We start from the raw sequence: 21,903 nt of genomic DNA, 5'->3' as shown, positions 1-21,903 counted from the left end.
ATCAACCAATTTGCAAAGCAGTTAAGGAACACAGGTGACGCTGTGGTCTAAACCACTGAGCCTAGGGCTTGCCGATCAGAAGGTTGGCGGTTCGAATCCCCGCAACGGGGTGAGCTCCCGTTGTTCGGTCCCTGCTCCTTCCCAACTAGCAGTTCGAAAGCGCGTCGAAGTGCACGTAGATAAATAGGTACTGCTCTGGCGGGAAGGTAAACAGCATTTCCGTGCACTGCTCTGGTTCTCCAGAAGCGGCTTAGTCATGCTGGCCACATGACCCAGAAGCTGTCTGCGGACAAACGCTGGCTCCCTCAGCCTATAGAGAGAGATGAGCGCGCAACCCCAGAGTCGTCCGCGACCTACCCTTTTAACGTAACAAAAAATAAACGTTGAATAGCAACAGCCTGTGGCCTTATTCAGGAACTCCTCTGGCCAGGAAATGGGAGAAATGGGAAATGGGAGAAACCATTAGGTTTCTAGTGGTAAGTTTCCATCTTCTGACGGGAGAGACGCTGAAGCAGCAACCCTCCACAGGAACTGGGGAAATTGGTGCACTATCTAGGGTGGGCCCCTGGCGGTTTCCCTTAAAATGCTAAGTGTTGGAGAGTTACAGGTAGGTAGCCGTGTTGGTCTGGATCGAAGTAAAATAAAAAAATTTCCTTCAGTAGCACCTTAAAGACCAACTAAGTTTTTATTTTGGTATGAGCTTTCGTGTGCATGCACACTTCTTCAGATACAGTGAAATGGAAGTTTCCAGGCACTTATGTAGAGAAGGGGTGGGGAGGGGTGGGGATGGGGAGGGGGGATCACTCAGAAGGGTGGTGGAAATGGGTGATTGACTGACTGATAGCTGTTGATGACCGCAAACGACTGCAAATGGTTTTGCATGAAAAAGCAAGGGTTGAGATGGCTGAAGATCGCTTATCATGTATAATGAGATAAGAACCCGATATCTCTGTTCAAACCAGGTCCCTCCATGGTTTTGAGCTTGGTGATAAGTTGCAATTCAGCAACTTCTCTTTCCAGTCTATTTCTGAAATTCTTTTGTAGTAAGACAGCTACTTTGAGATCTTGTATAGAATGTCCTGGGAGATTGAAGTGTTCTCCTACTGGTTTTTCTGTCTTCTGGTTCCTGATGTCAGATTTATGTCCATTTATCCTTTGGCGTAGGGTTTGGCCTGTTTGTCCAATATAGAGAGCTGAAGGGCACTGTTGGCATTTGATGGCATACACAATGTTAGAGGATGAGCAATTAAATAGTCCTGAGATGGTATGTTGGATGTTGTTGGGGCCAGTAATGGTGTTGTCTGGGTGTATGTGGCAGCAAAGTTGGCATCTGGGTTTATTGCAGGCTCTGGTACCAGTGTCCATGTTAAGTCTGGTGGTTGTATTATTGTGGGTGAGGAGTTGTTTAAGATTGGGTGGCTGTCTGTAGGCAATGAAAGGTCTTCCTCCCAGAGCTTGAGAAAGGGAGCGGTCATTGTCCAGGAGAGGCTGTAGATCTCTGATGATGCGTTGTACTGTTTTAGCTTGGGAGCTGTATGTGATGACTAGTGGTGTTCTGTTATTTTCTTTTTTGGGTCTGTCTTGCAGCAGGTTCTCTCTAGGTATCTGTCTGGCTCTGTTGATCTGTTGTTTAACTTCATCAGGTGGATATTTTAGTTCTAAAAAGGTTTGCTGTAGATCTCTTAGGTGAGATTCTCTGTCTGTAGAGTTGGAACAGATGCGGTTGTAACGTAAGGCCTGGCTGTATACGATGGATTGTTTGGTATGTTTGGGATGGTAGCTAGAAGCATGTAGATATGTTTGCCGGTCAGTTGGTTTTCTGTATAAGGTGGTGTCTATACGTCCATCCTGTATTTTTATAGTAGTGTCCAAAAAATGTATTTCTTGCATAGATTGGTTCATTGTTAGGTTGATGGTGGGGTGAAAGTCATTAAATGTCTGGTGGAAGGTTTCCAGGGTCTGTTGTCCATGTGTCCAGATAATAAAAATATCGTCAATGTATCGCAGGTACAGGAGAGGTTTGAGTGGGTAGGAGTTAAGGAAACGTTGTTCTAAATCTGCCATGAAGATGTTGGCATACTGTGGGGCCATGCGGGTGCCCATGGCTGTGCCGCTGATCTGGAGGAACAGGTCATCACCAAATTTGAAGTGGTTGTGGGTAAGGACAAAGTGGCAGAGTTTGGTAGCAAAGTCCGCTGTGGTTTTATCTGAAATGGTGTTCCTTATGGCTTGTAAACCATCATTGTGTGGGATGTTGGTATATAGAGATTCCACATCCATAGTGGCTAGTATAGTATTGTTAGGAAGATTGTTCAAATATTGTATTTTCCTCAGAAAATCTGTGGTGTCACGTACGTAGCTGGGAGCACTGATAGCATATGGTTTCAGAACAGAGTCCATATAGCCGGAAACACCCACTGTAATGGTGCCAATACCTGAGATGATGGGGCGTCCTGGGTTTCCTGGTTTGTGTATTTTGGGTAGAAGATAGAAAGTTCCTGGCCGAGGTTCCGCTGGTGTGTTTGTGAGGATCTGTTCTTGGATGTGTAGGGGTAGCTCCTTAATAATCTTGTTCAGTTCTTTTTTGTATGCTTGTGTGGGGTCTGAGTCCAATTTCATGTAAAAGGCAGTATTGGAAAGTTGTCTGTGGGCCTCTTGGATGTAATCAGTTTTGTTCATGATGACGACAGCTCCACCCTTGTCTGCCTCTTTAATTATAATGTCTGGGTTGTTCCTGAGATTTTCTATGGCTCTCCTTTCAGCATGGTTTAGATTTTGTTGTAAGCGATGGTGTTTTCTGGTCACATCCGTTTGGATTCTGTGGCGGAAGCATTCGATGTACAGATCTAGTGTTGGAGAGGTTATTTTACTCAAGGCCATGGTTGGGGGAGGGAGGGGTTTCCCTTCCCCACACCCTACAGTCCCAAAACGGCTCAGGGTTTCCTCATACATAACAGAAACCATGCAGATGAATGTATAGTTTGGCCTTCAACCCTCCTCTCAGCCTGAATACTCTCTGTTCAAATTCCACCCATATAAGGCCCGAATCTGAGGTTTCCTAGTGCAAAAATTGCTTGAATGGCCTAACTGGGCTATGAAGAAGGGAATGACCTCGATCGCATCTATCTTCTCTTCTCCCTCCCTCCCTCCCACTTTTGGCTAACAAAGGATTGTAGCAAACGTCAATTCTGCTCAGAGTAGCCCCACTGAAATTTATGGGCACGACCAACTTAGGTCCTTTAACGTCAATGGGTTCACTTGGATACAACTCAAGGTGCACAGATTGCAATTTGGGGCACATTTGCATAGGGGACCAATGCTATAAGACACTGGGGTTTCTAGGCACAGGGTAGCATGTATAGCCCCTTATACCTCTAATGCTGGGTATATCACTTTCGCTTCTGTCAAATAACATCTGCCGCCGACTCCTATGGTGGTGGGGATGTAATGCACAAAAGATATTGGCGGCACTATTCAGGTGAAGGCAGAGCACGTGAAATACTTTTGAGCAGGCATCCCCAAACTGCGGCCCTCCAGATGTTTTGGCCTACAACTCCCATGATCCCTAGCTAACAGGACCAGTGGTCAGGGATGATGGGAATTGTAGTCCAAAACATCTGGAGGGCCGAAGTTTGGGGATGCCTGCTCAAGAGTAATGCAGGGCACCCTTCAGCGATCCTTGCAATCTACAGTCCCCTCTTCTTTCAATACACAGCTTCTATCAATTTGACTGGCAATAAAACACTTCAAAGCCTACGCTCTGCCTTTCCCACCAGTTGATGGCTCTGTTCTTCACCCCTAATTCCATAGGTAGGTGAATTCTTCTGTTATTTATTTAACTTTATTTTCCAGTGTTAAACCAGAAGGGGTAGGAAGAGAACGGATCAAAGACTATAATTTTTTTATATATAAAAAAAAATCAAAAAATCTCAGTGTGCACATTTTCCTACAGATTGTAGTGTAACGGGCCCAAAGATGCCTGGAAGGCACAAGTGGCCTCTTTCTAGCAGATTGGACAAATTTGTTCCCGTCTTTGTAGAGGGAACTGCTCCCCGAACCAGCTCTGACTCCAGGGGGGTAAACTACAGCTTGCTTCGTCAGGCATGTACTGATCAAATTAATACCAAAGTCACCCAGAAGGGAAATCTGGAGAACAGCAGGCAACCATTCCCCCCTCCCCCCCCCCAAAAAATGTTTCTCATTTATTCGTTTGAAAGTGACAAACAAGCATGCAATAATTTATTATATATTACATCACCCACCCCAACTGCCCGTCCAAGGTTATCCCTTGTCCTTTTGGTCCTCTCAACTGGCTTATGAGGCAGTGGTGGGCTGAGAGATACTGAGCGGCCTAAGCTCAAGGGGGAAAGGTCTCCTCAGCATTAGTCCAACTCTAATCTCAACACACTAGCATGGCCCTCCCACACAAGAAAGCAGAATCCAAGCTAGAAGTGGATGTGTACATAATTACCATATTTTTCCATGGATAAGACTACATTCCCCCCCAAAAAAAGTTAAAATTGGGACTCGCCTTATACACGGGTAGTGCTGAGGGGTGTTTTCTTAATTTGGAGTCCCCAAAATTCGGGGGCGTCTTATACACGGAAAAATATGGTATATTGTAAGGTTTGGAAGGAAATTTCTGCCTAACACCACTGCCTAAAGCAAATCTCTAGGGTGGGACTACCATTACTTACATAGTTTGTGGAACATGTGTTTTCTTTTGCTTTACTTTTTCAATTTAAATTAACTTTATTGTTCTAGCCAAAAGCCATGATAAACCCACAGTAACAGTACAGTCTTACCCTGCAAGTCAAACGGAATCCATTCTGGAATCCATTCTGTTCGACTTCCAAAACGTTCAACTTCCAAGGCATAGCTTCCGCTTGGCTGCAGGAGCAGCACACCGGATGTTTGGCTTCCAAAAATCATTCGAAAACCGGAACAATCACTTACAGTTTTCTATCGTTCGGGAGCTGAAACATTTGAGTTTACAGGCTTCTGAGGTTCCACTGTACCGATAAAACATTTTAAAGCACCAGTCATACCATTATTTAAACCTACTCTGACCATTTCTGTGTTACTGTATAGCACTTGGATCAATAGCTTAAGTCTGCAGTCGGACAACCTTTTAATTCTAGTAACAGTTCTCTGTTGGCAAAGATGAATTAGAGAGCAAAATTTATCCCGTACATCTGGATCCTGAAAGGTTAGTTCGATGCTGTCTCTCTGGTCACAATTAAACAGGTATTTACTTTTTTTAAAAAAATCTTTTTATTAAATTTTCCAATTAAAATACAATTCAATTATTTCAATTATTTCAAATTATACACATACACATCAATTAAGCCAAATATGCCAAATCATCAGGTGGCGCTGTGGGTTAAACCACTGAGCCTAGGGCTTGCTGATCAGAAGGTTGCCGGTTCGAATCCCTGTGACGGGGTGAGCTCCTGTTGCTTGGTCCCAGCTCCTGCCAACCTAGCAGTTCGAAAGCACGTCAAAATGCAAGTAGATAAATAGGAACCGCTACAGCGGGAAGGTAAACAGCATTTCCATGTGCTGCTCTGGTTTGCCAGAAGCGGCTTTGTCATGCTGGCCACATGACCTGGAAGCTATACGCCGGCTCCCTCGGCCAATAATGCGAGATGAGCGCGCAACCCCAGAGTCGGTCACGACTGGACCTAATGGCCAGGGGTCCCTTTACCTTACCTTTATGCCAAATCATAAAAATTTTAGGCTTCCCATGCTTCAAAATCTGGGGATTCTAGATAACTGTTCGCACTGCCATCCTAATCCTGATATCAAAATCTTGCTCGTAGTCCATAATAGTCCCGATCTTTTCCAACAGTCCCTCTAGGTGTTTTCTTCTCTCTTTTGTCGCAGCTTCTGAGATAGGCATCAAACAAGATTTAACACATAACCATTCTTCCTGTGTGGGTTTTTTATCCAGTCCAACCTCCCCATAAATCTTCCTCTTGGTCTGGAGTGCCTCTCCTGCCGCGTCGACAGTCCGACACAAGCCAGCGCCATCTTGAACGCCTCAGATCGTGTTCCATCTTCTTCTAAACTGTCCGTCAATCGCAAGAGTTCAGCTTTTTTGCGAGGAACAGCCAGTTCAAATTATGCACAATCTCTTATAACAGATTTATGGCTTTCCTCGCCTTTTAGCTGCCCTCTGCGTTCCGAGACTCCAATTAGGCTGCTCAATTAAACAGGTATTTACAATGTAAATCATTTCCTAAATCCAGGGAAGCCCCTACAATGGCTTGATTTCCTGCTTGCAGTTCAGATTCTGTTTTCATTATTTTGCTGGATTTCTTCACTGGTCAGTTATCCTGTAAATGACCACCTGTAGAACATCTGGGGACATCTTTCTAGAAGAATCATAATGGGAATTTGGACTTCCCCCCCGCAGCGTGCCCGTGCACTCGCCACCGAAATTTGTCCCCCTCATTTACTGACGTCACATGCACACACCCTGCAGCGTGCCCCCGCCAACACAATTTGTGGGTGCCTGGCCCCTTCATGGGCAATTTTCTGGGTGCTTGAGCACCGAGGGCCCCAAGGATTCAGCGCCTATGTTCCTAATATAGATATTCACTCACCCCATCTTCCCTAGCTGGGGGGATGCCATTTTGTGGTTCACCTAAGGCAGGAGTCAGCAAACTTTTTCAGCAGGGGACCGGTCCACTGTTCCTCAGACCTTGTGGGGGGCCGGACTATATTTTGAAAATAATAATAATAATGATTTTCCATGTCCCACAAACAACCCAGAGATACATTTTAAAGAAAAGGACCCATTCTACTCATGTAAAAACACGCTGATTCCTGGACCGTCCACGGGCCGGATTGAGAAGGCGATTGGCCAGCATTCCACAGGCTCTCCAGAAGGCAGAGGTGGCAATGCTAAATGAAAATTTTCCAAGCCAGAGACTCACCAAACAGCAATTCCAGCACTTTGCATAACTCCTTGCCTGCTTCCCAGTATTAACAAATGTAGAATTAGGGGAAATGAAGCATGCATATGCAAAACCTTCTCAATTTGCACAATTCATAAAAGCCAGAGGCTTCTGATCTTCTTGTCCTAGAATCTGGGGTGACACATCACTTTTCCTGTCTCCATGTTTAAATACAGCTCCGAACTCCTTTCTTCATAGTTCCACGAGGAATTTGGGGGGGGGGGGAACGGCGACCACAAAATCCCACATTCTGCAAGTTCTATCAAAGCACCCAAAATGTAGTTAGTAATAAAGCAAATTCAATCTGAGCAAAGGGGGGAGAGCACCCGTGTGCATAATTTAGTTCGATGCAGTGGCTGAATTAGAAATATTATTGCAGGATTCCTGAACCACACAAAACAAACTTACAGTGGTACCCCTACTTACGAATTTAATGCGTTCCGAACGCATATTCGTAAGTCGAAAAAATTCGTAAGTCAAATCCCATAGGAATGCATTGGGAGAAAAAATTCGTAAGTCAAAGCAACCCTATCTAAAAATTCGTAAGTAGAAAAAATCCTATCTGAACCACATCCAAGATGGCGGACGGAGCTCCTTTCGTAAGTAGAAACATTCGTAAGTAGAGTTATTCGTAAGTAGAGGTACCACTGTATTGTATTCCTCCACCAGTGATTTGCTGTTCCTTCTTGGGTGCCCACTCAAAGCTTTTGCTGTTGTCTTCCTTAATATGTAAATATGTGAGCAAGCAACACTTATCACTGTCAGTGAGACCACCTTGCAGTGTAGGCAGGCGAAAGGGATTCCATTTTTTTGTATCAAAACAAATCCTATTACATTTCTGATGGTTAGGACCCGGGGTCAGCAAACTTTTTCAGCAGGGGGGCCCAGTCCACTGTCCCTCAGACCTTGGGGGGGGGGCGGACTATATTTTGAAAAAAAAATATTGAACGAATTCCTATCCCCTACAAATAACCCAGAGATGCATTTTAAATAAAAGCACACATTCTACTCATGTAAAAAAAAAAAAAAAACAGGCAGGCCCCACAAATAACCCAGAGATGCATTTTAAATAAAAGGGCACATTCTACTCAAGTAAAAACACGCCGATTCCTGGACCATCCGTGGGCTGGATTTAGAAGGTGATTGGGCCAGATCCAGCCCCCGGGCCTTAGTTTGCCTACCCATGGTTAGGACACTGCCACTGTGATAACCTCTCTCCCCTCTCTAACAGAAAAATGGTGAAAAGTTTTTATGATGGAAAAATCTAATAGCAGCGCTAGAGGACAGGCTACTTTATAGCATGAGTCTGCAGCAAGTTTTAAACCTGGAGCCTAAGAGATACTAGGCAGGCATTCAGCCTGTATGCCACCAAAAAGCTCTAGCTGGAGTATAGGGTAACAAGCCAAACCAGAAAATGAGGCGCTTGAAGAGCAATAGGCCAAATTAGGCCAGGTGGTAAGGCTGATCTCTGTGAAAGCTTTCAGTTCAGATTTATCTAGTCTGGGCTATATGAGGACTCGCCTGCTACTCCTATTTCTTCCAACAGATCAACCTCGCCTTATGTCACTACACTCAAGTTTGCCTCGTTTCCAGGACCTTGCCTCCTGTCATGAGACCCAGCTCTGACATCCTTCCCCATGCCATTAATAGAGAGCGATTTCTCTGTGATGAGGAAATTAGTGTGGCTGGATGGAGCACAACTAAAAAGATAAAATGGCTCTCCTAGGGGACTTGGACAATTTGGGGAGAACCTGTTCTTGTTATCTAGAATATTGCGATCTATGCGGCATTATCTTGCTTGCCTCTTCTCGTTGCTCTTACAATCCTGCAGTCTGGATGAAGCACCTCGGTTTCTCTCTCTCTGTATCTATCAGGCAGATGATGATCCCCTGCTTTCATAATACCAGCACCAGGGGGCATTCAACAAAGCTGAATTCCAGGAAGATTCAGGACAGACAAAACAAAATGCTTCTCCTCCACACAGCACATTATTGACCTATGGAATTCACTTCCACAGGATGTGTTAATGCAGGCATCCCCAAACTGTGGCCCTCCAGATGTTTTGGCCTACAACTCCCATGATTCCTAGCTAACAGGACCAGTGGTCGGGGATGATGGGAATTGAAGTCCAAAACATCTGGAGGGCCGAAGTTTGGGGATGCCTGTGTTAATGGGTATCAACTCGGAATACTTTTCAGAACGTATTAGACAAATTCACTGAGGATGGAGTTATCTCTGTTATACTTCCACTGGGCCTTTATATATTTGTTGGGGAGAGTATTGTTGCACTCAGGTCCTGCTTGTGGGTACCTGGTAGGCCACTATGAGAGAACAGGATGCTGGGCTAGAAGGCCATTTGTCCTAATCCAACAGGATTCTCCTTATGTTCTTATTAAAAAGGGTTCAAGCGTGCTAATTCTTCCTTAATTCCACCTCAGTAACCACACTCAAGGCCCTGCCCACCTCATTGTTTTGGGTAGTGCTAGGAACCTGCCTCCTCTCCTCTCCCTCCAAGTGTCCCCATTTTCCAGGAAGGACAGTCCTGGATTTACAGAAGACGTCCCGGTTTCTGATTTGATCCTGAAATGTCCTGCTTTTCCTTAGAATATCCCTACTTTCATCGGAGAAATGTTAGAGGGTGTGGAGTTACGCGACCCCCAAGCCAAGAAGGTTAGTAGCTAGACAACCTTTAGAAGACATCTGAAGGCAGCCCTGCAGGGGGAAGTTTTTTAATGTTTAATGTTTTATTAGGATTTGAATATGTTGGGGAAACCCAGTCAGATGGGTGGGGTATTATAACAACAACAACAACAACAACCAACAACAACAAACAACAACAACAACAGCAAAATAGGATGTCCCTATTTGTTGCAACTCCCGTCCGGGAACCAATGTCCCTACTGTGGAAGAACGTGTGGGTCCAGAATTGGCCTCCACAGTCACTTACGGACTCATTGTTAAAACGGTGTTTATGGAAGGCAATCTTACTTGGTTACTAGTGTTCGCCAAAGAAGAAGAAGATCCCTTCCCTTCCCTTCCCCTCCCCTCCTCTCCAGGTTTTGTTTTCTTCAGGTATCCATTTTCCCTTCAGCCCCAATACCCAGCCTATACAACCCTCCCAATCTGATGCAGTATTGCTGATTGTCCTGCTGCGCTTGTCAGGGTTCCCTCAATTCTCCACCCTCTTCCTCCTCTGACTCACTCGTCTGCCTGCCATCCAGTCCTAGAGAAGTGTTTATATTCCCTTAGGGTGTGCAGAAGGCACCCACATGTCAGCAGCGCTACATCACGTCCACCGTGTCCGTGTTCTGCCAAATGGGTTGCCTCGTGGAGCTGTCGAGGAGCTACATGCTTTCCCGACGTTAGCACTGGTAACATACAGAACCCAGCAGTGGTGAGGAGGAGGAGCCTTTATTGTTAATGCCTCCCATTTCCTATGTGACAAAAGTCTATGAGAAAGGGGGAGATAACCCTACGCATTAAATAAGATGCATTCCTTTTACCTTCGCAGTTACCCTTCACATCTACGTCAAAATGCAATCTACCGTACTTACTCAAGTCTAATGAGGCATCGAATCTAATGCGAACCTTGAAACAAAAAAAGTATCTACTAGCGAAATGTAAATGCCACTGAATCAAATGTGCACCTCAATTTTCGCAACGTAATTTGGCCAAAAAGGGTGAGCATTAGATTCAAGTAAATATTCTTGCAGTGAGCGCAAAATTTGTGATACCACCCAGGTGACAGAGCTTCGGCAATACACCTGCCTCTTGCCAGCTGAAAAGCAGGCATTTTTCTACAGTACAGAATGACCATTTTACATTTGGATGTGATAACTGTATTCATTTTTAGAATGATTACAGCACACGTCTTGCTTCCTCAAAACATGACAGTGTTTACTATTTTGGACTCCAGCACATGTTAGCAAGGTCACGAGATTCGGTCCCAGTTCCAGTAAATCAGACTATAAGACATATGTGTCTAATGAGTAAGAATTAAGTACATATACTACATAAACTAGAAAACGTTAGACATCCAGACGTAATGAATACCTTAGTTATTCAGTAACATGTGCTTGGAGGGTAGATTCAATTGGACAGTGCACCAGCAACATGGAATGAACTCTGTTTACTTCTCAGGATAGACTGCTGACCTCAAAGTTAGCTACTTCAACACAAAGAGGGGGGAGGCCAGAATTCAGTAAAATTCAACTTGATTCCATTGATGCCAGATTCATTCAAGACAGAAGGTATCTTTGGCACCTATAACGGACTGACTTCAGGTGGCAAATTAAAATAGCAATAAGGACTATATTGTCATTAGTTGCTGCTGCTGTGAACAAGATTCTTATCTTCCATTTTGGTTTCACACAGAAATGTGTCAGACTTACTGCAGCGCCACCTTTCATGCCCCTTTGATCCAGTATGCACTGATGGCAAACTTTTCCACCCACTACTTTCACGCATGTATGTACTGTATAGGGACAGGAGTGTGCATTGCACACATAAAATGTTTCAGCTTAGGACCAAATGGGCTCTAGTCCACAAAAACTCAGGCTGCAAAAATGTGTCAAGCTTTTAAGGTGCTACCAGACTCTTACATATTGTTCCTTCTTCACAATGTGATAAGGAAGCGGCCAACACTTTCCCAATTGCCCTGGAGGAAGAGTTGGATATATTAAATAAACAGAACAAGCCATTCTGCCTGTGGGCATGGCTGTTGGGCGCTTCTCTACTTCCCATTTCTAGGTCTCATTCAAAACAAGGTTAACCTTTTGGGTTATTTTTCAAGCAGGCCTGTGCTTCTTAGCCTGTCCTCTCCACTCTCTCCCTGACTGCAGTTTCTTGTCAGTGATATTCCAATGCAGCAGCTGTGGGATGTATTTTTAGCAGTTAATTTAGGCACTCAATTAAAAGGATTTGCCTCAACAAGAACGGTGAGGTCTTCAGAGACCTGGATAGAATGACACAATCTTAGTGGAGACGAGCCATTTCCTTGCTTGGCTTCAAAGAAGGAAGGAGCTTGCTGAGCAAGGAGGTTGATATTAGTAGAAACCATCCTTTTCTCTGATTATTTCAAGCTGAGCCCGGTGGCAGATGAAAGGGAACGAGGCCAGGTGTGAACACTGCACTAGCGCTTAGACTGACGTTCTGCTCCAGGAAGACACAGGGTTGGATCCGGAGATCCTCTTGTGGGAGAACTTTGTGGGCAGTGATTTCCCCACCCTCTCCTTTCCTTGGCAGCTTCCCCCATACCCCCTCAAAGGCTCCCCCTGTTCCCTCTGCTCCCCAGCACTAAAGCCCACCCCCACCCCATTCATGGTGCCTTCTTTTTGGAGTGTCCTCTTTAGTGTTGCTCACCAGGTGGCAACTGTTTTGCATGGGTGGGAGGTGTTGCTTGCCTTTTCTTTATAAGAGCGGAAGACTTTTAAAATTTTTCCCAACATGCTTCATAACTGGATTTACAGTTCTATTGAATTTTATTAACTGAATGGCTACAACTCCTGTGATTTTAGGGCTGGTGTTTATTTGCCTCCAGACCAACAGCTTTCACAGGCAATAGATGTGTCATTCTAAGCTGTGTCATTCTCTTCCCACCCCCTCTTCCCACCTCCAGAGAAGAGAATTATTGTTCTTTCCTTCCCAGGTAGGCGAAGGTTGCATGGAGAGTGATGGGGTGCCTCTTCTTCTCAGCTGCATCCTGGGAACACACAAATGCACACACAAACACAAACTCATACAGCACCTTCCTATTGGGGGCAGCACAACACAGCCTCTGCTAAACCATCTGAGAATCCTTGGCCATCATACTGACCCCCAAACCTCCTGGACAGACTTCTCCAGACCAGTCCATGCACCACACTTCCTCCCTGCCAGCAACGTTCTCAAGCCATCCCCTTTGAGCCAAAGTCTGACTGCCTACACTGGCATGCCCTATAAAGAAAGGGGCTGGAATGGCAGAAAAAGGACATGATATGGCACGGTGGGATTTGCAACACAAATTGCAAGAGGTTAGGTTATCTTCTTCCCTATTCGTGTTCTGCTGGCAATTGAAGACATCTCTCTTTAAGCAAGTTGTTGTTGTTCCTTAATTTTATTTATTGCCTGTTAGCTTTGACTCTTTGTGTTCCTGTTCTCTGGTACTGCTTTTAGTCTGCCAATTGTGTTTTAAGGTCAGGCTATTGCTATTTTTGTGCTTGTTTTTTTTAAAAAAATATTTTCTAGATCTCTTTGATCAACTTCTTATTCGTTGGGGGGGGGGAGAGTGGGGTTTGCATTTTTTAATACAATTTTATTTCTTTAACAAAACGTATACACCAGTTGTCTTTGTCCATGGAGTTTTCTTGGCAGGGATACTGGAGTGGCTTGCCAGTTCCTTCTCCAGGTGGATCACGTTTAGTCAAAACTCTCCCCTATGACCTGTCCATCTTGGGTGGCCCTGCATGGCATAGCTCATAGCTTCTCTGAGTTATTCAAGCCCCTTCGCCATGACAAGGCATTGAACATGAGTTTGACCAAACTGCGGGAGGCAGTGCAAGACAGGAGTGCCTGGCGTGCTCTGGTCCATGGGGGTCACGAAGAGTCGGACACGACTAAACAACAACAACAACATACATCAGTTGGTTGTAGTAAGTCCTCTAAGTGGTACACAAGCAAGTAAATATAAAATGAATTGGAAAGACCGTTTTAGGTCATGAGTGGAGAGGACTCCCAGTCCTGGAGTAGCTACAGCAGACGAAGCCAGAGGACCTGTACTATAAAGTAAGGTTGTTTCCAGACAACCTGTTTATTGACTACTTATCCTGATTTGTTTGCAGATTAGATGACTCCGCTATTTAAGAAGCATTCCTTCTGCATTTTCCTGTTACCTTTCCTTGTTGCAAAAAAACCTAATCTTTAGGGGGAAGCGGGTTTGCTTTGTAAGACCTCCCAATCAACTAAAACTCTGCAACCTGAATTTGCTAGTATGTGATCAAATCCCATCCAAAAATAGCAGCCTGGAAGTGCCCAAGGGTTCTGCTCCCAGCATGAAAAAGATCAGTGACAATTATAGAGACAATTACAGAGGGGAGTTCATCCTTCCTCTTCACCCACACCCAGAAGGTTCTGTGGGCGTCTCTTTCGCCTTCCAGAATTTTGCAGAAGGCGTAGCTGGTATCTCTTGCTCTCCAGTAAGGGAACAGATTTATTGACGACTTCTACCAGATGTGGGGAACCTTTTGCCCTCCAGATGTTGCCGGACTACAATTCCCACCATCCCTGGTCCTTAGCCATCCTTGCTGGGGCCGATGGAAGTTGTGCATCAGCAACACCTGGAGGGCCAAAGTCGTAACTCACTTATAGCAAGTTGCGAGACATACAAGAAAAGATTCTGTAAACTCATAAAAACAGTGACCTTAGGAGAACCGGGGATAAACCAGAAGACACATCCTTCCCTCTTTTTTCAGTAATAACAGACCCTTTCCAAATGCAGGAAACTCATATTGGGACTAGTGATACACAGAATTTGGGAACCTGAAACTCACTGCAGTTAAGGATGGAGTAAGATTATTGTTTGCTGGATAGGAAAAGAAGAAGAGCACATTGACCTTTAAGTACCTCAGTTAAAATGTAAGGCACTCCATTCTCTACTTAAATTGTGTTCCTAATATCCCTTTCTAAACCTCACTTGGCCTGTGCCATTATAAAGCCCATTCCTCTCATGCTTTCATAATACTCAATGGCTAAAGTGAAATCAAACTTGTGGAGGGTTGGTCCAGCAATGGGAATGCTGGAGAAGCCCTGGTCTTCTTTTGGAAAGCCCCACTGGTCCTGCTTAAGGAGTTGCCTTCCTTTGTTGATTTTCTCATACAATGCAGAGCCAAAAGGCATCACCAAAGCTACTGCAGCCAGGATGGCAAAGTCCGGGAGCAATTCATGCATCTCAAAATTCCCATAGACAAGCTTAGCACAAAGGTCTTTGTAGGAGAGCTGGTTGGGGCTATAAATACTACCTGATTAAAGAAGGGAAAGTTGTTCAGTGCTCACTCGAGTCTCACCACAAAGGAATACGTCTGCAAAAGGAAGTTCAGTTCATCCGCACCATAGCTCCCAATTTCCTCTTAAAAGTGAGGATAGCATTTGGGATTAAATATGGTGGAGAAAGTATTTATCATTTCCAGAGAGGTGCTAGGGAATGTATCCTGCAGTTTGCACCACATACTCTTTAAGAAAGTATCCTTGAAATGTTCAAATTTTGTCAGGCGTGCCTTTGAACAGCCAGTCGATTCCACACCTTCGTTGCAGAACCGACTCCGTACATTCTGATCCTCACCAGTGCTGCTGCTCATTGAGTTCATTAAGGAACTCTTGGAAGTTGTAGCCATTGGTTTTGATCTGGTTTGGGAGGCTGATGATGGCGGCATCGACAACAGGTTTCAATATGGAGAGGTCAAAGTTCTTTAGTTGGAATAACTTGTTCAGTTTCTGGAAAACGGGCAAGGTGTCTGGAAGCAGCTTAGTGAAAGCAAGGGAACTGAATTTCTTCAACTCCCCACAGAGACCAAATGCCAGTGGATAGCTCTCTGACTCGGCCTCCAGCGGACACAACAAGGCTGGCCAAGAGGCATCTATAACCTCCACAGCTGGCAAGACGGTGTATCTCAGTAAGAAGAGGAAAGCTGGATTTCACCTTAGAAGCACACCACAGTGTCTGTGAATTAACAGGGAGGAATCTCCAGAGTTCCAGCTATGCAACTTAAATGGTTGGCACGCCTTGACTGCTGTGCAGCCCTCACTATCTGGAAGCTGAATGATGCCAAGGAACACGATGGAAGTTCATGGGGGAGCTGGTGGTGCTAAAAAAAACAACAACCCCAGGTTTCTTCGATCCAGTGCACCCGATGTCTCTTCCACCACTAACCCGATGAAAAGTGAGATCTTTAGCCTAAAGCTTGTCCTCATTGTGTAGGACTTTGGCAATGGCTGTCTGGTGTCAGTGAGATGAGGACCAAAGTTCGGGGGAACAGTGTGTGTGTGGGGGGGGGAATGCATATATGAATGCTCTTAGAACAAGTTTCAACTTGCAGAAAACTCAAGTTCTTTAGAAATGAAGGGGGCCTCTTAAAAATATGTAGGTTGTTAACAGGAAAGAGAAATTTCTTCTTTTTTGTATCTCTGATTTCGCTTACCTTGAAGATCTTGGGGTATAGGCTCATCCACGCTTACATTTTGCCCCGTGCTTTCTAGGCTCCTTAAAGTGATGTGTCCAAGCACTCCCCCCGGTGCTTTCCCCATGAAAACTCACTCTTTAATGCTGAATCGGAACAAACAGCAAATAGGGTTTTCCATGGTTTGCTGTTTGGTCCTATTTATCAGTAAAGAGTGAGTATTTGTGGGGAAACCCACCCACCCACAAAAAAGCACTCGGACATGGGCTTTATAGCACAGAACTGTGCCTGGAAATGTGGCACAAAATGAAGTCTGGATGAGTCCTATGTCATAGGGTCATGTGACCATGTTGCCTCCCCTTTGAAAGGTCTTTTGCCTTGCCTAGGGCAAGGATTATGATTGCCAGCTAAACCTTCTTTGGTTTGTGACAATTATATCTAGCAGAGGATTATACCAGATTACACACACATCACTGAAGTCATAGGGAAACACTTCTTGGGGTATGCCGTGATCCCTGTGGGGCAAGGCATTATGTCACCCCATTTTTGTGATCCATACAGGAGGCATTAGGAGACCCAATGCACTCTTCTCCCTTCTCAATATACTGATCTTTATTTCACAGGCTCAAAATATCCAGGTGCACTAAGGATTTTTTAAGGGGGGGGGAGGTAATTACTTTCAGAAAGCATGCCAGCCTTGTGCATCTCACTACCATGCAAAAGCAGGATTGTCAAATTTTGTATGAACTTGTCTCCATTTGCATACCAAAGACTGGCCATTATTGCTCATTTCACCAGTTCCTTCCAGGGAATGCTGCTCCAAGGTCTGGGTACATTTCATTCCATTTTGTTGAAATATTTTAATTACTAACCCTACCCCCTCCCTCCTTTTTTTTAAAGCAAAGTCTGCAGGATAGTGTTTGTGTGTGTGTGTGAGTGAGTGTGTGTGTGTGAGAGAGAAATAGAGAGAAATCTAATTAGCATGTTTATCTTCCATAAAACAGAGACCCTTATTTATGCAAAACAACTGGCAAACGCTCAGGATCTGGTAAATTAATTTGATTTTAATAGGCATGAAATGCTGGTAAAATTAAAAGATTTTCCCCGTTCTTCCTCTTACTCTGAGTTCTCGTTGCTTTGCCTGGATGACTATGTTCATGGACTAGCTGAGAATGTGGAAAAAGAATTTGCTTTAAAAAGGAAACCTCCGTAGTCTATTATGCTAATTTAAGTTGCTTTTCTCATTACAGGGCTCAGTATTTAACTATCATGGGCCTCTTATTTAAAAAGAAAAAGTCTCATTTTTGAAGACTCTTTACAGTTAGCAATTTCTCTCTATGAAACTTCTGGTGTAGGCATATTTAGTTAAAAGCTTTTGGTGTTGGCAAATTTGGATGATTTAGAACCATTCGAATTTGGGTTCAGGCCTGGCCTTGGTACTGAATTGGCATTGGTTGCTCTGATGAATAACCTCTGTAGAAAGGAGGACAGGAAAAATGTGACTTTGTCCGTTTCTTGATCTCTTATGGGCTTTTGATACCATTGACTACGGTATCCTCCTGGATCGCATCCAAGGAATGGGAACTGTGGGAACTGTATTACAGTGGTTCCAATCCTACCATTGGGGCGATGTCCAGAAAGTAGCATCGAGAGAGTGGTTTTCACTCCAACTTAGAACAAACCCATTGAAATTAATATACCCTAGTTAACCAGGTCCATTAATTTCAGTAGGGCTAATCTGAGTGAGACTAACAATGGATACAACCCCTAGTCTCTCACCCTTCTAGCAATGTAAGCTAAACTCTGTATTTTCCCATTCCTCTCTAGCAATGCAAGGCATTGCCTGCCTGTTTCAAAACTGAGAATATGTGGATTAGGCCATTTCTATATTCCACTTCCCTCTGTAGGGTGTTCAAAAACAGTGGCATAGCCACCCCTCTCCCATTCACTAGTAATGTTATTACTTAGATCAGGGGTCAGCAAAGTTTATCTTGCCTGGGCCTGATTGGTCCTGCGGAGATCCCTCCGTGGGCCAGATTGTGCATGCACGCAAGCTTGCGATTTTCAGCGCCTGCGTCTGTGCAGACGTGATTTCCAGCGCCGTAGAAGCGAGTCCCTGCGCCATGCTGCACTGGTTTAGCACAGCGCATGAGTGGGCAGCTCAGTTCGGGGGTGGCTCGTGGGCCAGTCAAATGACCTCTGTGGGCCGCTTCCAGCCCATGGGCCTTAGGTTGCTGACCCCTTAGGTTGCTGGCCCCTGATTTAGATGTACTTCCCCTTGTAGTCCTGCTGTTGCTGATGAAGTCAATACCTGGAAGCACCCCATGACCCTTGACCTTCTCCTGACCTTGAAGTTTCCAGTACCAACCTGCTTGCTTCTCACAGTTGCACTCAACAACAAACCCTGACCCACAAAACGGGTTCATAAGTTTAACATTCCCATTCACTGAGAATGTATTTCTAAAATGTATGTTTAACATCAAGACATTTTATGCGACCAAAGAATATCTTTTCAACTCTGTTCCAGGTATGCAAGTGGCATCATAGGGTAGCAGCATACACTTGACTAACGTCTGGAGTTTAAACATATCTGCTGTAACTTGGCTGCTTTTATCTTCAAGAGAGGGGGGGCCGTGGGGCCCTGTTTTGGAACTTCCTCCTGAAAAGGATTTTGGGCCACACTAGCTTTCTGCTGAAAATCACTGCCCCTTGGGTGCATTAGCTTGGCAGGAAGAACAGATGTTATGTTCACTGCCCATTACACAAGACTGCGGATGTCACAATTCCACCACGAAAGTGCAGAAATCTGTGCACAGCAAGAATCTCAGCCTTGATCCTTTCTTTTTAAAAGCATCGTTCTAGCCTTCACGGCTGCAAAGTCCAAAAGCATAAAGGCAATGCTTTAGCCCAGAGTGGTGGAGGCTGAACAGGATTTCCAATGGTTGCCCCGTAACGTATTCTTGTTTTAAACATTTTAGCCCGATTCTCTGCTAATCACAGCATCTGAAGTGGCTGTGGCATCCAAGACATCAATAATAGCAAAAGCAAAATCAATCATGCATAAAAATGCATAATCACAGGTTGCACACAACTCACAGATTACTGCTTTCCTTGAGTCCAGAATTTAGATTTTTTTTTTTGCTTCTACCGTAAGAAGCACACAACCTACCCTGTAAAAGAAGAAGATCCTAACAGAGAGTGGAAGAAACAAGCTCTCTTCCATTGGAGATAAGGATGCACAAAGGCTAAAGTAAAGGTCCTACTTCGTTGTATGTTCCAGGGGGAGCCCTGGCACTGAAAACAAGAGTCCTTGACCCCCTCAGTTCAAGGGATCAAGAAGAGTGAGAAACAGGGCTGTCTCAAGCAGGTCGGGCGACCTGGCGCCGAGGCGCGGAGATCACTCTGGCGCCCCCGCCCTCGCAGCATGGCTTCCGCACGGCTTTGCCGCACAGCGTCCACCCTGCCGGCCCCGCGCCCTGGCGCCCCACGCAACCGGGACTGCACCTAGAGCCGGGCCTGGTGAGAAAAGGGAATCAAGCATTCAAATGACCTTTCTAGCTGAAAAGCAGGAAAGACTGGAGGATAAATCGAGGTGGACTGTAAGCTACTGCGTAGGAAAGCTTGCAATAGGTACAAGATGATGACATCCATTAGACTGTTAAAATATTGTATATGCTGCAGAAAAGTAAGAAAATCAGTTCCCCACTTCAAGCAATATCTCGGGATCAAACTACAAAGGAAGCTGGAAGATCTGGAATCAAGTACTGTTGTGAGAGGGTTTATTTTTTGGGGTGGGGGACCCTTTTATTCTCAGGCTGTTCTTGTGATGACTCCCCCCGCAACCAACTCTGCTGCCTTACCACCCACGTTGGCAAGAGCAGGTGAGATACAGGTGGGACTTGGAAAGCAGCTGGGTGGGGAGAGGTTGATTGCAAAACAGCCCACAGAAGGATTAAACTGCCTCCGGTGCTGCTGCAATCCAATCTGAAGTAGCAGCCCCCCCTCCCCACTTCCAAGTCTTCCTTCATTAAAGCAAAACATGGGGAGATCAACTGTGGATCTCCCCATGCCACATGCAGTTTGGTCCCACAACAAGGTTAAAAAATATGGGCCGATTCTGTCTCCTTCTGACAACAGCTCAGGCAAAACTTGCTAAAGTACTGCATATTGATATCTTAAAACAACTTTAAAAAAACTATTCCACTGCTAGCTTGATATTGCTATATCTTTGGGGGTGGGGTGGGGGTGGATAAAAAAAACACATGCAACCACATCAATCCCCCAACTTGTAAAGACTGCCTCTTTCTCAAAAGGATCTGAAAACTCCCCCCATTCTCTGACACACCTCCTTTATGACAGATGTATACCATAATAATTATTATTATTTTGCAAAGCTGACACTGGAAAACTTCATTGATTTTTTTAAAATAAAAAAACCAGTAAGTAGGAACAAGACAAAAGTCACAATAAAACGCATACACCCACATTTCATCCATTCACCCCCTCTCCCATCAGAAGAGTATTCCCAATGTGTTTGATCTGCAAAGCCTGCAAAGGTTTACTCTCCCAGTTTTCCTCTGTTGAAAATAAATCAGAGAGGCAAGGGGCATGAAACTCTGCAAACTATGCCCCTGCCTACATGCCCTTTGTAATAAATGCCCCTCTTTCTCTGCAACACACACACCTCTCTATCCGGCTATGGAAGCTGCCATATTTTCACTCTGTGGTTCTTCTTTCTACTGCTTACTGGCAGCTGAAGTGGGCACTACTGGAGCCTAGGCAACTGGGAGAGGGGGGTAGCACAGGGAGAAGGAGCAGAACTTGGAAGGTGCACCATATTTGATTATTCGCATTGCCCACAGAAGCATTAAGGAAAGGTGTCATTTCCAAGAAATAACTGCACCACTCGCTTCAAGACTCCTGAGAGGCCTCAGTCAGAGCATCACTGTTCTGATGAGGATGCTGCCCTTCGAGAAGGATTGCAAGAAGACCCTTGAGAACATGAAAACATTGAGAAGAAAATCTCCAGGTTGTAGCATTGTTGAATAGGGGGGAGGGGGAACCCAACACAATGACGGCCTGGTGTCCCTTGGCTTGGGTGTATGAAAAACTGATCAGGAGGTTAGAGAATGTTGTTTGTACGGAGGACAAAAGGAGCACAACCTATTCCCAGTCCCAAAACACTCCATCACATCAACACCACACATTCAAAGCAATATTTTAGCATTCATGGCTTCCCCCAAAAGAATCCTGGTAATGGTTGTTTAAGGGTTCTGACAGCTGTTAGGAGACCCCTAAAAAAATGGCAATTCTCAGCACCCCAACTACAGTCCCCGGGATTCTTTGGGAGGGAGCTGTTCAAGTGGTACAAGAATGCTTTATATGTATGTGAATACAGCTGTAATGAGGCAATTGTGATGAATACAGGTCGAAACAGAAAACTGCTGCCTGGTTCCAAATTCTCGCTATGAAGACACACAGACTGATGGGAAACTGAATCTCTTTTCTGAATTTGGGTGCTCTTGTACCAACACCAGTCTTGCTATAACTGTTTAAAAAGGTCTCTAAAATCTTAGGTATGTTATATTTTAGATACGTATTTTTAAAACAGCATTTATTATTTTTGAAGGCACTAAGAGAACCACCCCAACCTCTCCTTCCCTGCTCCACCTCCCAGCCTTACCCTTTGCGATTTGTCACAAAAGAGTTTAATGAAATAGGACACAGCGACGCCAGGCTCGGAACTGCTACTCTGCCACATGATGTGGTCATATCATGTTGAGAGTCCGCTC

General features: G+C 44.8%; 2 protein-coding genes across 5 annotated transcripts in view; both read right to left on the bottom strand.

The window, feature by feature from the left end:
* Window positions 1-21,903, bottom strand: part of ZNF385C (zinc finger protein 385C) — a 159,036-nt gene that overhangs the window by 29,930 nt on the left and 107,203 nt on the right. The gene's annotated exons all lie outside the window — the stretch shown is intronic.
* On the bottom strand, window positions 14,494-16,238 carry C12H17orf113 (chromosome 12 C17orf113 homolog). The gene is given in 4 exon segments (XM_088655687.1): window positions 14,494-14,945; window positions 14,948-15,292; window positions 15,294-15,622; window positions 16,133-16,238. Coding segments are annotated over 4 exon segments (1,098 nt in total). The 3' UTR covers window positions 14,494-14,627.

This window comes from Zootoca vivipara, chromosome 12, assembly GCF_965207765.1.
Source record: "Zootoca vivipara chromosome 12, rZooViv2.hap1.1, whole genome shotgun sequence".
NCBI classification, from domain to species: domain Eukaryota; kingdom Metazoa; phylum Chordata; class Lepidosauria; order Squamata; family Lacertidae; genus Zootoca; species Zootoca vivipara.
This window is presented reverse-complemented; position numbering and strand designations above follow the sequence as displayed.